The sequence below is a fragment of the Dryobates pubescens genome, chromosome 2 (assembly GCF_014839835.1).
Source record: "Dryobates pubescens isolate bDryPub1 chromosome 2, bDryPub1.pri, whole genome shotgun sequence".
In the NCBI taxonomy this organism is placed as follows: domain Eukaryota; kingdom Metazoa; phylum Chordata; class Aves; order Piciformes; family Picidae; genus Dryobates; species Dryobates pubescens.
The window spans coordinates 38836159-38850244 of NC_071613.1; the positions used below are offsets into that span (position 1 = coordinate 38836159).

The 14086-nt window shown below is 42.9% G+C and overlaps 1 protein-coding gene across 2 annotated transcripts in view; it reads left to right on the plus strand.

The window, feature by feature from the left end:
• Positions 1–18: 18 nt before the first annotated feature.
• USP37 (ubiquitin specific peptidase 37) overlaps positions 19–14086 on the plus strand; it is a 37011-nt gene continuing 22943 nt past the window's right edge. The window contains exons 1-10 of one of the 2 annotated variants that reach the window (XM_054175674.1): positions 19–94; positions 876–1083; positions 4566–4737; positions 6105–6205; positions 7450–7631; positions 8002–8076; positions 8608–8705; positions 10238–10322; positions 11138–11299; positions 11762–11893. In XM_054175674.1, the coding sequence (XP_054031649.1) occupies positions 928–1083; positions 4566–4737; positions 6105–6205; positions 7450–7631; positions 8002–8076; positions 8608–8705; positions 10238–10322; positions 11138–11299; positions 11762–11893 (1163 nt within the window). In that variant the 5' untranslated portion in view covers positions 19–94; positions 876–927. The remainder of the gene's footprint in view (positions 95–875; positions 1084–4565; positions 4738–6104; positions 6206–7449; positions 7632–8001; positions 8077–8607; positions 8706–10237; positions 10323–11137; positions 11300–11761; positions 11894–14086) is intronic. The other variant, XM_054175683.1, reaches the window with a different exon arrangement.

Here is a 14086-nt window from a genome sequence, read left to right on the forward strand (position 1 = left end):
CAGACGCCCCCCCTTCCCCTTTCCCCCTTCCCCGTTCCCCCTTCCTCCTGGGCCTCAGTCCGCCGAGCGGCGCCGGGGACGCGCTAGGACGCAGGTACCGAGGTTCGTTTTCTCCTCTCGATCCTACCCGCTCCCCCCTGTGGCGTCCGGCCGGGTGCCTCCCCGCGGCATAGCACCACCCCTCGCAGCAGCCCGGGGCGGCCATGGAGCAGCGGGCGGGAGGCGCTCTCTGCCCGGACGGGCGCCGGGGCCCTGCTCGGGAGAGAGAAAGGGGGCCGCCGCCGAGCCGCACTGGGAACGCGGGCTGCCGGGAAGGGGGCACCCGCCTCGGCGTTGCCACCCGGGCAGCGCGCAAGGGTCGCTTCATTCATTTCTAATAACCTTTATTTTAAATTTGCCTCGCCGTGCAGGCCGGGAGCCCGCGGCGCTACAGGGGCTGTTTCTCACCCACTGGATCGGTGGCTTTTTCGAGCGGAGTACTGTTGGGGCAGCTGGTTGCCCCGCGGACCCCCGGCCGGCCCCGCGGCTCACGGCCCGTCAGGAACGAGCTCGTTTGTCTAACTAGGTTTCCTCAGACATATCGGGTGTTATCTTGTCGACTTCCTTTTTAAAATCTGTTGGAGCTGCTTTAAGGATTTGCAGTATTCTGTCCCTGTCTCGGGTCTGCTCGCCTTTCACAGCGAGAAATCGGCGTGTTGCTGCCCAGACTGCGAGATTCAACTGAGTTTCCTTTACTCGTGTCTAGCTCCCCTTCACCGTGCTTATAGATACCAGCAAACAGCCCTGCCGAATCTCTGCCGAAACCTTAAGCCACACTGGAATCTTTCTGTAGAGACCTTTTGGCCTGCCTGGTTATAAATTTCTCCTTTTAACAGGTTTTTAAGGTGGAGTGTGCCTTCCCTCGCTAGCGTGTTTCAGGGAGAAAGCATGGCCCCACTAAAGGTGCATGGACCTGTCCGGATGCGCAGTATGCAGACTGGGATTACAAAGTGGAAAGAAGGGAGCTTTGAGATTGTGGAGAAGGACAACAAAGTGAGTCTAGTGGTTCACTACAATGTTGGAGGAATTCCAAAGACATTTCAGGTATACCAAATATTAAGGCTTTTGTTTGGGCAGTGCATGGATTGTGTGCCTTTGTGAACCAGCTGTCCTCTTCAAGGCTATTAAGTGTCACACAGGCTTCCCTCTGTCACTGTTTCTTGTTCCTCTTTTCCTGAACACTAATCCCTTTGTATAGGCTCTCCTGTAAATTATTCACGTGTATTGTTAAGGGATCTGCCAAGGTCGGCATCAAGATACCACTGAATGGGAAGGACCAAAAAGCAAAGCAAAGTTAGCGGAGTACATAGCGTCATGGCTCACGTGTTCACGCTTTTGGGACGTGTGACCTTTCTGTTATTGGTGCATCTGAAGACTCTAGAAGAGAAGATCCTGAGCTCTTGCTTCTAGCAGTTTTCCTGGCTGAAGAGTAACGTTGTTAAAACACTTGTAGCCTTTTGCTTGTTTATAAAGGAATCCACTGAACAGTTGTTACAGCTCTAGGTATTAAATGCACCAGGCAGTCTGGCTGCCTCTCTGGGAGGCGGATAACAAATCACCGTTAAAAAAGTTTCTCGAATTGTTTACCCTAAACTTTCATTCTATAGTCCTTCTCAGCTCAGCCTTCCTTAAGTCTTGTGCAAAGTGCCTCAAAAGAACATGAAGGAGTGTATTTCTGTATCTGATTTAAAAATATGTAGCGGATGTAAGAGCAGTTGGGAGAAAAAACAATGCTCTCTTATTCGGTGTGTTTGTAACACTCTAAACTGATTTCAAAGCTGGCTTCTGCCACACGTGTTTTTCATCTGTAGTACTCACCAGGTCTTTCTCTGAGCCACTTATTTTCTGTGTGTGGACTTGGTGAGGAACTGTTTTTGAAAGATGAGGTTTAGCTGCCTTAGCATGCTGAAAAGTCTCAACAAACAACCTAGCAGCCTTGGAATTCAGGCATCAGAAAACTATTATCTGTGGATAGTTTCTCCCTCTGTCACTGCAGACTTGAAAAGCATCGTCTGCCTTCTCATGCACCATGCTATGACTGTCTTGTTTGATTTAAACCAGCATAGGATCATGTTGCTTTGGAGAAGAGTAGTCTTTTCTTCCTATCCTACCTTCCCTGGGTGCTTGTTCTCACACACTTCTTTCTGCCTGGATGAGGGCTAACGTAGTGTCACAGTGACACGAAAGGTGGTTTTGTAGGAAGTATGAGCCTCTAGAGAGCTAACCATGGCCTTAAGGGGCAGGTTTTGCTACCAGCCTTTTGCATCTGCTGGCTCAGGCGCTTGTCAGATCTGTCTGTGAGCTCAGTGGAGGGTTTAAATATCATTTCATTTGGGGAAAGGACTGAATGCAAGATCTGGTGGAGGTGGAGATGTGGCATCAGGTGGCTAGGACCACACCAAAGGAGAAGAAAATGCCACATCTTACAATACTTGTTATTTTTGTTTGGTGGTCATTTTTCAGTGAGATCTGCTTTCTGGTCCTGTTCATCATGAAGCAACCCAGATATCAGCAGAAGAATGCTGGTGGGTGAAAGCAGCAGGCTGGGAGAGCTGCCTGTCCCTTGCGCTCTGGGCTTGTGCTCAAATGTAGTTTGTGTGAACCAGCCCCAGACTGTCACTGTGACACTTGCTGACACTTTAGGCATAACAAATTCCTGATAATTTTGCCTTAGAAGCAGCATTCCATTGTTTTTGACAAGGTACTCTGGAGGAACTGTGGATGATTTTTCCATCTTTCTGTGACAGAACACTTGGATGGATCCAGGCTTTTATTTCTTTTTACAGTGACTGATGTGTTGTCAAATTTCTTATGTCAGATGATGTTTGAATGATGTTTCAGAACTTTGACTAAGTTGTCCTGGATGCCAGATACCTATACTTCATTTACTCCCACCTCCTGTGACTTTGCCATGCTGATTGGGTTGTAACAGGTGCATGGGGAGTATGGGTGGAGCCCTCTTGTGATAGCATTTTGAGTTGAAATAGATAGTTTTGCACTGAGAGGGTGAAGTAACTGTGATCCCTTTCCAGCAGGCTCAATGTTTTAAGAGGATGAAAAATTTGGGGGTCCCTTTTGATTTTTTTTGATCTTTGAAGACATTTTTAGCTGCCTTTTTTTTTTTTTTTTTGAACACACAGCTGCCCCACAGAAACAAACAAAAAAGGATTGAGAAGAGAACTATTTCAGAAATGCAATTTTCCCAGCAAATTAAGCCCTTAGTTTCTGCTTGAGGGGGCTTTCCATCCTCTGTTATAAATGGCCGATGTGTCTAGATTGGCTTCCCAAAAGTTGGAGATCTGGGGAGAGGGGGAAGAAAACTCACTGATTACTATGGAGCACCTTTTATTGTCTCAGTCTTATATACCTGACCACATCTAAATAAAAGTCAGGTACAATTTCTGTATAGACTTGTGAAGAATTTGAAGCAGACAAGTCAGGTTCTAGAGCAATGTATAGCAAAACATTGGCGTTATTAGTGTTTATATCTAGTAGCTCATCGCTGTTACTTTAAGATGGGTAGCGTGGCAGTAGGGACCTCAGGCCAAATTAGGAGAAGACTCTGGTCTGATTGGCAGTGTTTTACTCTGATTTGTGTAGTGCCTCATGACCACAGCTGTGGCTTCCAATCCTGGGTGAAGCAATGGGTATTACCAGTATGGTGTGGAGATCATCGTGTAGCCAGCGTCTGGTCTTAGGCAAGGCAAACAAAGCAGCAGCAAAATGAAGAACTGAACAAGGCAATTGAAAATGAGAGTATGGTTAGGTATCTGTTGTCAAGCCTTCATGCAATCTGCAGATGTGACGTATTCTTTTTCTTCCTCTGCTTTAGGAGTTGCCTTTAGCCCGTGTGGATAAGTAGAGCCTTTACTGAGCAGCCAGCTCTTAAAAGAGACATAGTATGAAGTAACATTTAAGCAATGCCATAATAAAATAGCAGTGGCATTATTAGGGAGCACAGGTTCTTGTTAAAGTTGTTCTTGTGTTTGACTGTAACCCTGAAAGTTTTGACACCACTTAATTGTGGCAATGTGGTATATAGACTACACGTGTTCCTTGCTGACTTGTTTCCCTCAGCAGATTTTTTTTTTCAAGCTATGTCAAATCCATCTTTACTGAGAGCAAATTATAAAGTAAGTAGAAGTTTGTACTTAGCATTTAAAACTTTCCCCATCTTAGATTGCATCTCAAACTCAATGTGGAGGTTTCAGGCAGCTGAATGGGACTGTGTGAAGCTCTCATTCCTTGACATTTAAAAGTGACACACTCAGTAGCAAAGCACGTTTCAGAGAGCTTGTCCAGGAATATAGGCACTGTTGAGCTATAATGTTACTGTCCCTATGGTTCTGTCAGCTTGTGAGGTCGCCAAGTGCATTAATTCTATGAGACTTAATGTTGGCTTGAAATGGGATGAGGAGTATTTCGGTGTGAGTGCCTCTCACCTGCTCCGAGCGTTGTTTGAATTTTTTTAAGAGGCCAAAATACTTTAAATGCTTTTAAGTGTACAGTCACTTTCTTGTTTGCAGCTAAGCCATAACATTAAAACTGTGACCTTACGACCAAATGGTAGAAAACTGTGCTGCCTGATGCTAACACTGAAGGATACCAGCTTCCTGACGATTGACAAAGTACCGTTTAAAGATGCCAATGAAATGCGGATGTACTTGGATGCAGTCCATCAAGACAGGGTTCATACGGGTAAGTGCAGTTGTAAATCGCGGCAACAACAGTTTGGAGAGGGAAGGGGGCCCTACAAGAAGGCTGGGGAGGGACTTCTCAGGATATCAGGTAGTGATAGGACTAGGGGGAATGGAATGAAGCTGGAGGTGGGGAGATTCTGACTGGACGTGAGGAGGAAGTTCTTCACCATGAGAGTGGTGAAGCCCTGGAATGGGTTGTCCGGGGAGGTGGTTGGGGCACCGTCCCTGGAGGTGTTTAAGACCAGGCTGGATGAGGCTCTGGCCAGCCTGATCTAGTGTGGGGTGTCCCTGCCCATGGCAGGGGGGGGTTGGAAGTAGATGATCCTTGTGGTCCCTTCCAACCCTGACTGATACTATGATAGGGATCAGTGGGCCCCTTAGTTTAGGAAGGATGTTGACTTGCTGGAACGAGTCCAGAGAAGAGCAACAAAGTTGGTGAGGGGTTTGGAACACAAGCCCTATGAGGAGAGGCTGAGGGAGCTGGGGTTGCTTAGCCTGGAGAAGAGGAGACTCAGGGGTGACCTTATTGCTGTCTACAACTGCCTGAAGGGAGGTTGTAGACAGATGGATGTTGGTCTCTTCTCCCAGGCAGCCAGTACCAGAACAAGAGGACACAGTCTCAGGCTGCGCCAGGGGAGGTTCAGGCTAGATGTTAGGAAAAAGTTCTATACAGAGAGAGTGATTGCCCATTGGAATGGGCTGCCTGGGGAGGTGGTGGAGTCGCCATCATTGGAGGTTTTCAGGAGAAGACTTGATGGGGTGCTTGGTGCCGTGGGTTAGTTGTTTAGGTGGTGTTGGATTGGTTGATGGGTTGGACGTGATGATCTTGAAGGTCTCTTCCAACCTGGTTTATTCTGTGTATATTCTATGTAAAGTGCTGTGGTTGTTAGTCATGGGGGGTTGTGTTGTTTTGGGTTTTTTTCATCTTTAAGCTATTTTTTCCCCTTGGGCTACTGACTTTCTTTGCAATTGTGCAAGTTCTTGTTTCTGTCCCCCAAACCTCAGTTTTAGTTATATACCTTTCTCATCATGGACCTTTGTCATGCTGAACAATAAGAGTTAAGGTATGTAGGAATTGTTTGTGTTGGACTTATGTTAGTATTTGAAGGACTCCTGTCTATCACACATGCATAATCCCTTTCCTTTTTTTGTTTTGCCTTTCTTTTAAAGGATAGGAACTTTACTGCCAACTGTGCAAATGACCAATATAGGGGATAGCAATAAATATGGTTGTGTCTGCACTCAGAGTATTGTACTGTCTGTTGATCTAGTGTGTCACTTCCAAAAGCAACTCCAGCTAAAAAATGTCTTACAAATAAGAATGCCAGTCAATCAAATCAAACATTGTGTTACTTTTCCTGTCAGTTGGGAAACCCTCTCAGGGATCTGGCAGCTTTGGCAGTGTGCTGGGCAGCAGGACCACACAGAAGGAAGCCAACAGACAATTCTCCTATATAGAGAACCAGGTTTGTTTAATTGCTCCAGTTTTTCCTTTCCTTTAATTTTATTCATTTCCTCCTCTCATTCACTTTCTGCATGTTGTAATAGCACTGATAATAACACAAATGCTTACTTTGCATCCAAAATATTCGGAATCTAGAGGGTTTAGAATAAAGGTATACAGTAGGTCGGTGTCTGGCTGTGGAAGACAGAATATGTTCTTCACACTGAGTTTTCAGTCAGGCAGAGAAGCAGCATAGGTAGAGGGAGTATAGGAGAGGCTCACTTCTCACATTGTTCTGGATATCTCTGTTTATGCTGAGCACCTTATGCAGCAGCTGAGCATGTTGTAGTCAGCATAAGTCTCTATGAGTTTAGCAGGCTTCAGCTAAATGTATATACTGAAAAGCTGCTGACCCAGTTTTGTATCAGAATACAGTAACTGATTTTTTTTTTTTGCAGTCTGCTCAGGTTTGGGGTTTTTTTTGGTCTGAATTTAGCAGAATTCCCTGAAAGTGGGGGAATCCTTTAAAATATTTTTGTTCTTCCTTTTCTTCTCGCATAGCACAAATTTCATGGTGCATCTGCCAGGTTTAATTTACTTTGTTATCTCTGTGAATGTACTTGTACTACTGTCCTGAGGGATGATTTTGATATTGTTCCAAGCCAAATTTTACATGCTGCCTAAAGGCAATCTCTCAGTAAAACCTCTTCAAGCTGTGTGTACAGTGGTAAGATTAGACATGTTTCATTTTGAAATCCAGAGCTGATCAACATTCCTTAGTCGCCCAACTGTTAGCTCTTTCCATTGCACTACATATGGTACTTGCTTGGCCCAAGGCTGTCAGGGTACCATTCTGGTTGTGTAGGGCTTAGTACTGCGCAGGGTTTCTTTTAATACCACCCAGGATTGACGTGAGTGTAGTTAGGAATTGTGCCTCGAGGGGGTTTTTTACATTAGAGCATATAAAGGAGATTTTTAAAGCTGAAGTTCAACTGGCTTATCATTTGAGAATGAGAAGGGAGATGGGTTACTTTCATGTTTGAGTTACACCTATGCAATCAAAATTTTACCCCTGTCACCTTGGTGTAAATCCCCTTTAATCTACTATAAGTAGCACGTTTTGGTGTGGTTGGGGTTTTTTGTTTGCTTTTGTGTGCTGTATGGTAGGAGGAAAAGCAGGTGGTGTAAGTGCTGGGTAAGACCAAAGATGGTCATACTTGTCACTGTTTCTCTTGTCTCCTTGGCCCCCTCCACTTGGCTTTGCAGACTCCTCCCAAAAGAGTGACCATGGAAAGTAAGGAGGAAAATCTGTTTCGCAAAGTGCTGGCTACCCCAGCAAGAGCATCTGTGAAGAATTCTGCTGGAACTGGAACACCCAGCAATAGGGTGAATGTTTCAGCATCTCCTGCCTCATCAGTCCCTCACAGAACAGGCTTGTTGGAGAACCGGTAGGAGCGTTATTCTCTTCTTATGGTATTGCTGACATTTAGCTCTTTAGAGAGCTGCAGGTAGGACTCAGTACACCTAGAAGAAAGAAGGGAATATCTTTCTTCCTCTGGTTTTGCTGTCACTTTTAACAGAATGCTAATATGTGCTTTTCTAGCTTCTGGCTGGTACTGGCACTAGAGCTTTGTGAACAATTTAATAAGAGTTGGACAGACCAAATTCTTCTCTGTATGGTGTGTTATAAAAGTGGAGAGTTGTGGAAGCTAGGTGCAAAATGCACCAAAATCATTGAGAGGTTCTGTTCAGTTGTAATAGGATCATTTACTAGCCTTCCTGAAATAAATGACCACTTCAAAAATTTTCTGTCATCAGTGAAAAGAGGAAAAGAGCACAACCACCTGGTTCAGAAATGAGTGAAGACTATCCCAAAGAGAACGATTCTTCAACGTAAGTAATTGTTGTTTCTGGTTTTAAACTCTTTGTTCATCTGTGAAGGTAAATTTGATGTTTCCCATCTCAGCAACATGGTGCAGGCCAGCCACTAGTCAGCTTCTGAACATTCTGGGTGCCTGAAATGGGGTTTGCATCCAGGTTTAACAAGGGAAATATGACCTCTAGCAGCTGCTTTGCAGGAACTGTCACATGCAAATTTTGTGTCACCTTTCTTATCTCAGGTCAGTCAGGATTATCATATGTGCTATACCTATATAGCAGTAGGTACCTTTGTTATTGAGCTTGCTTTGAAAGGGGAATTGCTGTTTGAAGAATCATCTCCCCATTTGAAATTGCATTTAATTGTAAGTAAGAAGGCTTGTTTTAAGTGAATGGGTTGAACTTCCCTGCAGGTGGAGTTTTAACTGTTCCATAGGCAGGTATTAAAAGTGATAGGAAAATACTACTTTAAAACAAGTTGTAAGTATGAAGCAGGAATCCTGTATCTTCTATACTGCACTGACATCAACTCTTGTGTATCTGTAGGAATAATAAAGCCTTGAGTGATCCAGCATGGAAGTACTTGAACAGTAGCAGAGAGAAACAGTTGAATCTGAAGCAGGCAGAGGAAAATAAGACATCAGGTAAAAAAAATTAAAGCCCAGTGATACACCTGAGTTTGACCAGTACAATTTTACACCTTTGGTATAAGTTTAGAAGGCTGCTGCAGAGGTGTTTTTCTTAATCTGCTTTCTGGGTGCCACTCACTTTCTTGCTTCTTACAGAGCCATATATGAGATGCAAACTTGCCTTCTTTGCAAAGTCTGTCATGCTCAAGTCGACCCTGACCTTTATACTTGAGTGCTGATGCCAGCCCATGTGCTGGCTTGTTGGGAAATTCAACAGGCAGCTTCAGACTTTGCTCCAAGCTGCCTTTCCCCTTGGGAGGGGATTCCTGCAAACACTTGAGGATTTCCTTTTTGCTTACTTGTTATTTTAAGCTCTCCTTTGCTGTTAATGCTCACGTGAGCTATAGATGGATTTTTGTTCTGAAAATGTGTACTGTTTGCTCTTACCTCCCTGTCTGTTCCCCAGAACTTAGATGGGGAGCTCTCTGGGGCCAAGACTTGTTCTATTTGTATCAAAGTTCTGTTGGATACTGGCATGTGACAAGGTTTTCTAGACAAAGTAAAAATGTTGACAGTGTGTATATAAGCTAGAAAGCAGCACCATTGTTCAGTTTTCCTGATAAATACCAAGCCTCTTTCCCATGAAGGGAAATGCATTCAAGGCCTCATTTTTAAGGGGTATGTTACTGAATGCATTACTTATTTTTAAAGTGCAGCTCTGATGGCACAGACAGGTTGCTGGAGGAGCCAGTAAGGTGAATGTTTATCTCTGAATGAAAATCTGGTTTGCTCTTTAGAGTCAAAATTAGAAACTGTGAGCATACTACCTGCAAGTTCAGGTAACAGTATTGCAAACTTTCTTCATCTATCTGTAGTTTTCCAAGTTGCATGGCTCAAACCACTGCAAGCTGGGCTAGAAGCAAATGGTTATTTATTATCCAAACTGAATTGCACTGCAATCCAGCATATAATAAGTGGGTTTTTGACTCTTGAGAGCATTTTGTTTTCTATGTGTCGCCATCTGAAGCATTAGAGTCTGGGGATCTGATCAATGATATCAGAACAAAACGATCATGTTTTGTCCCAAGCTTATAGCAACTTACTGTGGAATTTGGAGTGGTAAATGAAACTTTTCACTTCTGCTTATTTACTTTGTGCTTTGAGAGCACTGTACTGGACATGTTCTGTTACATGTGTGTATGTGTGTGTATATATATATTCAAACAAGAGGTAGTTATTTGTTATCTTGCAAGTATTTAACACCATTCAATGCCTTTGTAATGTTTTGATATTGCAGTTTGAATTTGATGGAGGTTGTGGTATTAAATTCATTGCAGCTCCAGCATGTCTTTACTTATAGATGATTAATGTTCACAGTAGTGTTTCTAAGTGTGCATGTTAGGACTTTCCCACCTGATTCTGGAAAACAGTACTTGAGGATTATTTTAAACTTCTTTTTTTTTTTTTTACTACATACTTTTGAATGAGTTACTGTATTAATAGCTGAGTCAACTGGACCAAAATGACCTGCCTTTCTGTTTTCCAAGGTATTTTACCGCTGCAGTCATCATCCTTTTATGGTAGTCGATCCTCATCAAAAGAATACTCCACTGGCGGTTCCACCCTGGACAGGTATCTGATTCACTACCATGAACTGTAAATGACAGTTCTTTCCCAGGAATTAGACTCTTCAGTTTCCTGTGTGTTTATCATGTTTATCTACAGTTTGTATGCCTAAAATTTCTGTGTGTGTGTTTTCACTTTGTTTTCCCTCAGGAGTACGATCTAGGTATTGAGTGTGGCTACAGTTGCTCTAGTTACATCGAGTTACAAACTCCAGTTACTGCTCGCAACAGACTTTCTAAAGTAACTCCAATCTCTTACCGTCATTAGGAGCAACTGATCCAGAAACTCTCCATTTTAGCATGAGGCACTACATTTTAATAGCAGGATTTTAGTAATGCTGAATCCTGCCGAGGTTGGGATTCTGTGTTAGATGCTATGCAATCGTAGTCTCAGTCTCTGCGCTAGATAGATGAGATACCAGATCAAGAAAGAAAAGAAGCATTGTCCATGCTTTACAAATGAGGGACAGAAGTCCAGATTGATTAGGTTACAAGAAGAATTTGAAAGTGAAGACTCTGGGAATTTTAAGCCTATCTTAGGTTTGGTGGTCTCATACTACACAATTGTTCTTCCTCTCCTCAGACAGTGTGGGGATCTGTTAAATATCTTGCACAAAACACTTGGTTACGCTGCCTGTGTACCTGTGCTCTGGAAAGAAGTTCTTGCTCTATCACCTATTTTGCATTAGAATATGTGCCAGTTATCTTGGGTGGCTTTACCAGTCCTTGTCTTGTGTAGTGATACAATTCCTGTGTCATAGACTATAGATATTTAAGGAAGGGCCTTGAAATCTTGTGCTTCTTTCCCTTTAATGTTTTTAGGTCTAGTGTATCCAACCAGACCCCTTCAGCCAAAAGAAGCCTGGGATTTCTTTCTCAGCCTGCTCCTCTTTCTGTTAAAAAAATGAGATCTAATCAAGATTACACAGGGTGGAACAAACCCCGAGTGCCCCTTTCCACCTACCCTCCACAGCAGTTACAAGGGTAAATAGCATTTTCTTTATCTAGCACGCACACTTTGTTCATAAGAACATGCTCATTCCTCTTATAATTGTTTAATGAGTAAAGATTAATCCTGAAATTGATCAACACTGAGACAGGGAATACCTTTTCCTGGTTTGGAAAAAATACGTATTCTTAGAATCGCTTCCTGCGCATTTAGAGCTGTAATAATTGCAGGTAATTCATGCTCCTTCTGTACACTTTCATGATTTCTGTCTTGTGTGTATACACACATTTGATTAAATTTTGATTGTAGAAAGCCATGGTTGCTTTCCTGATAAATGCCACCTCCCATGAGTTTTCTAGTTAGCCTGAAGGGCGGGAGTGCAGCTGCAGCGAGAAGCTCCGGGGAGCAGCTGGGGTGAATGTCCTTCGGTGCCGTGTTTAACACTGGAAAGTTTATACATTGACATACATACCACATTAAGTCTTCTTTTTTTTCAGGTTTTCAAATTTGGGAAACACCTGCTACATGAATGCCATTCTACAGTCCTTGTTTTCAATTCAGTCTTTTGCTAATGATTTGCTCAAGCAGGGTATCCCATGGAAAAAAATTCCACTCAATGCACTGATCAGGTAAAATTCACTTTCTGGGAAGGATATTTTCTCTTTTGTTTGTGAAAAACTTGTTTTGTACCTGAAGCACCTCGGTAGAGGGTAATCATTGGAGGTGTTCAGGAAGAGACTTGATGGGGTGCTTGGTGCCATGGGTTAGTTGTTTAGGTGGGTTGGGTTGGTTGATGGGTTGGAGGCGATGATCTTGAAGGTCTCTTCCAACCTGGTCTATTCTATTCTGTTCTATATGTGTAGATAATAAAATAAATCCTTGAGCTCTCTGTATTTTGGAGTTTTACTTTTGAAATAGGAAGTAGGTTCTTGAAGATTGCAATGCTGAGTTACAGGCAGTCTCTTTATGTCTTGTACAAGGTCTCTAGTGGTAGAGTGAATACTTGAGAAGAAAATGCAAAATAAATAGATGTGGAATAACTTCATTTTAAATCATTACCAGCTGGGTTTTAAGCTGATCACTAACTAACATCACCAGATATATGAAAGGTTAGACATTTTGGAAAGTAACCTTTGTCTAGTAGCTGTGGAGAGCTGTGTGTATTTAATAGTTTCCTAAATTCAGCTGAACTCTCAGTTCAGTCAAACCTCATGTCAGGAAACTCTAGAGGTTTCTGTTAGAATAGAATAGAATAAACCAGGTTGGAAGAGACCTTCGAGATCATTGTGTCCAACCTATCATCCAACACTACCCAATCAACTAAACCATGCAACCAAGCATCCTGTCAAGCCTCGCCCTGAACACCCCCAGCGATGGCGACCCCACCACATAAAACTTTCTTCTCTCTTAGAAATTTGTAATTCCTGTGCCAGTCAACTGCCCTTGTGTGGCAAGCTGGTGTTTGCTCTCTGTGCTACACCCTCTGCCATTTGGGATTTTTATTATATGTGCTGCTGTGTACCTTGTGTTTTTTCTCTCACTAAGCAAGAGTTGGGATTATCAGAACCATTTCTGTTTCCATTTAATAGCTTTTATATCTTTTGGGGCCATTTCTATTTTTGCTTCATTTTCTTGAGCACTGCTTGGGATCTGAGATTATTCCATGTGCCTCTTGAACTGTGCTTTCCCTAATTTTTGTAGAAATACCTCTGAAGCTTGTGCCCCACAGTAAACTCTGTGGGAAGAGCTTGTTCCGTAGTACCTCTGATGGAGGGCAGTGCGTGATCTGTGCCTGAGCACAAGTCAAGAGCTCATGCTCAGTAACATCTTCTTTGGCTTCTACTGGTGTGGGTATGGGAACTGGATCTAATGTGATGATGCTTATTTCATTTTATTTTTTCTGGTAGAAAAGCAGTTGCCTGCCAGTTGCTTTGTGGTGAAAAAGGTGTATTTCCTAACATGCCTCATTGCAGTTGGTTAGGAAAGCCACACACTTACTGTAGCTCAGCAGAATACAGAAACTTGTTGAGCTGCCATAAACTAATCGGATTCTTTGGCTAACTGAGTATCAGTTGCTGGTTTGGGGTGAGAGGGGATTGCACAGGTCTTTTCTGTTCTTCTTTTTGGTGTATCATGGGACATGATGATGTCTTCCCATGTATGTACTATGACCAAAATTGTTGTGCTTGGAATATATTGGCTGTGTATTTCCTGTGGAACTCTAAAGCCAGTTGTAAAAGGTAACTAAATCACACTGAAAAGGGGAGGTAAAAGTAGTTTCAACAGTTATTTGCTGTTTTTTTTTTTCAAAGTAAGTTACCAGTAACACTATGTAGCTTGAACCAAGGAACCCTTTATGACTTTTTTCGTTACAGCTTTTTCTCCTGCTCTGTTGTAATGTTTTGCTGTCGAAAGAAGGAGGCTTGAAATTGAGGGGAAATTTGAAAAGTAGAAGCCAGTCTGACCATACAGGCTGCATGTAATGATTGTGTGTTGCTTATTTTGGTGCCATCTGATTTCATACCCCTGATCAGCACAAGTGTTTTCAAAAGGCATGATGACGGGGGGGGGTGGGTTTTTTTTTCCTTCTTGTAAAAGATACAGTGGTTTTGTAGACCTTTGTAAGGGTCTTCTCTTTACCTTAAAAGATTGTGGAATTTTTCTGCTCATTTTGATCCTGTCCTAGTGATGGCTTCAAATGAGCTTTCAAAATACTTGAAATGGAAAACGTTAATTATATATGAAATATTTTCATGGACAGCCACTTAGCAGAGCAGAAAAGCTTTTAGAAACCCTTAAAGTGAGCTATCCTGAGTTTTGTT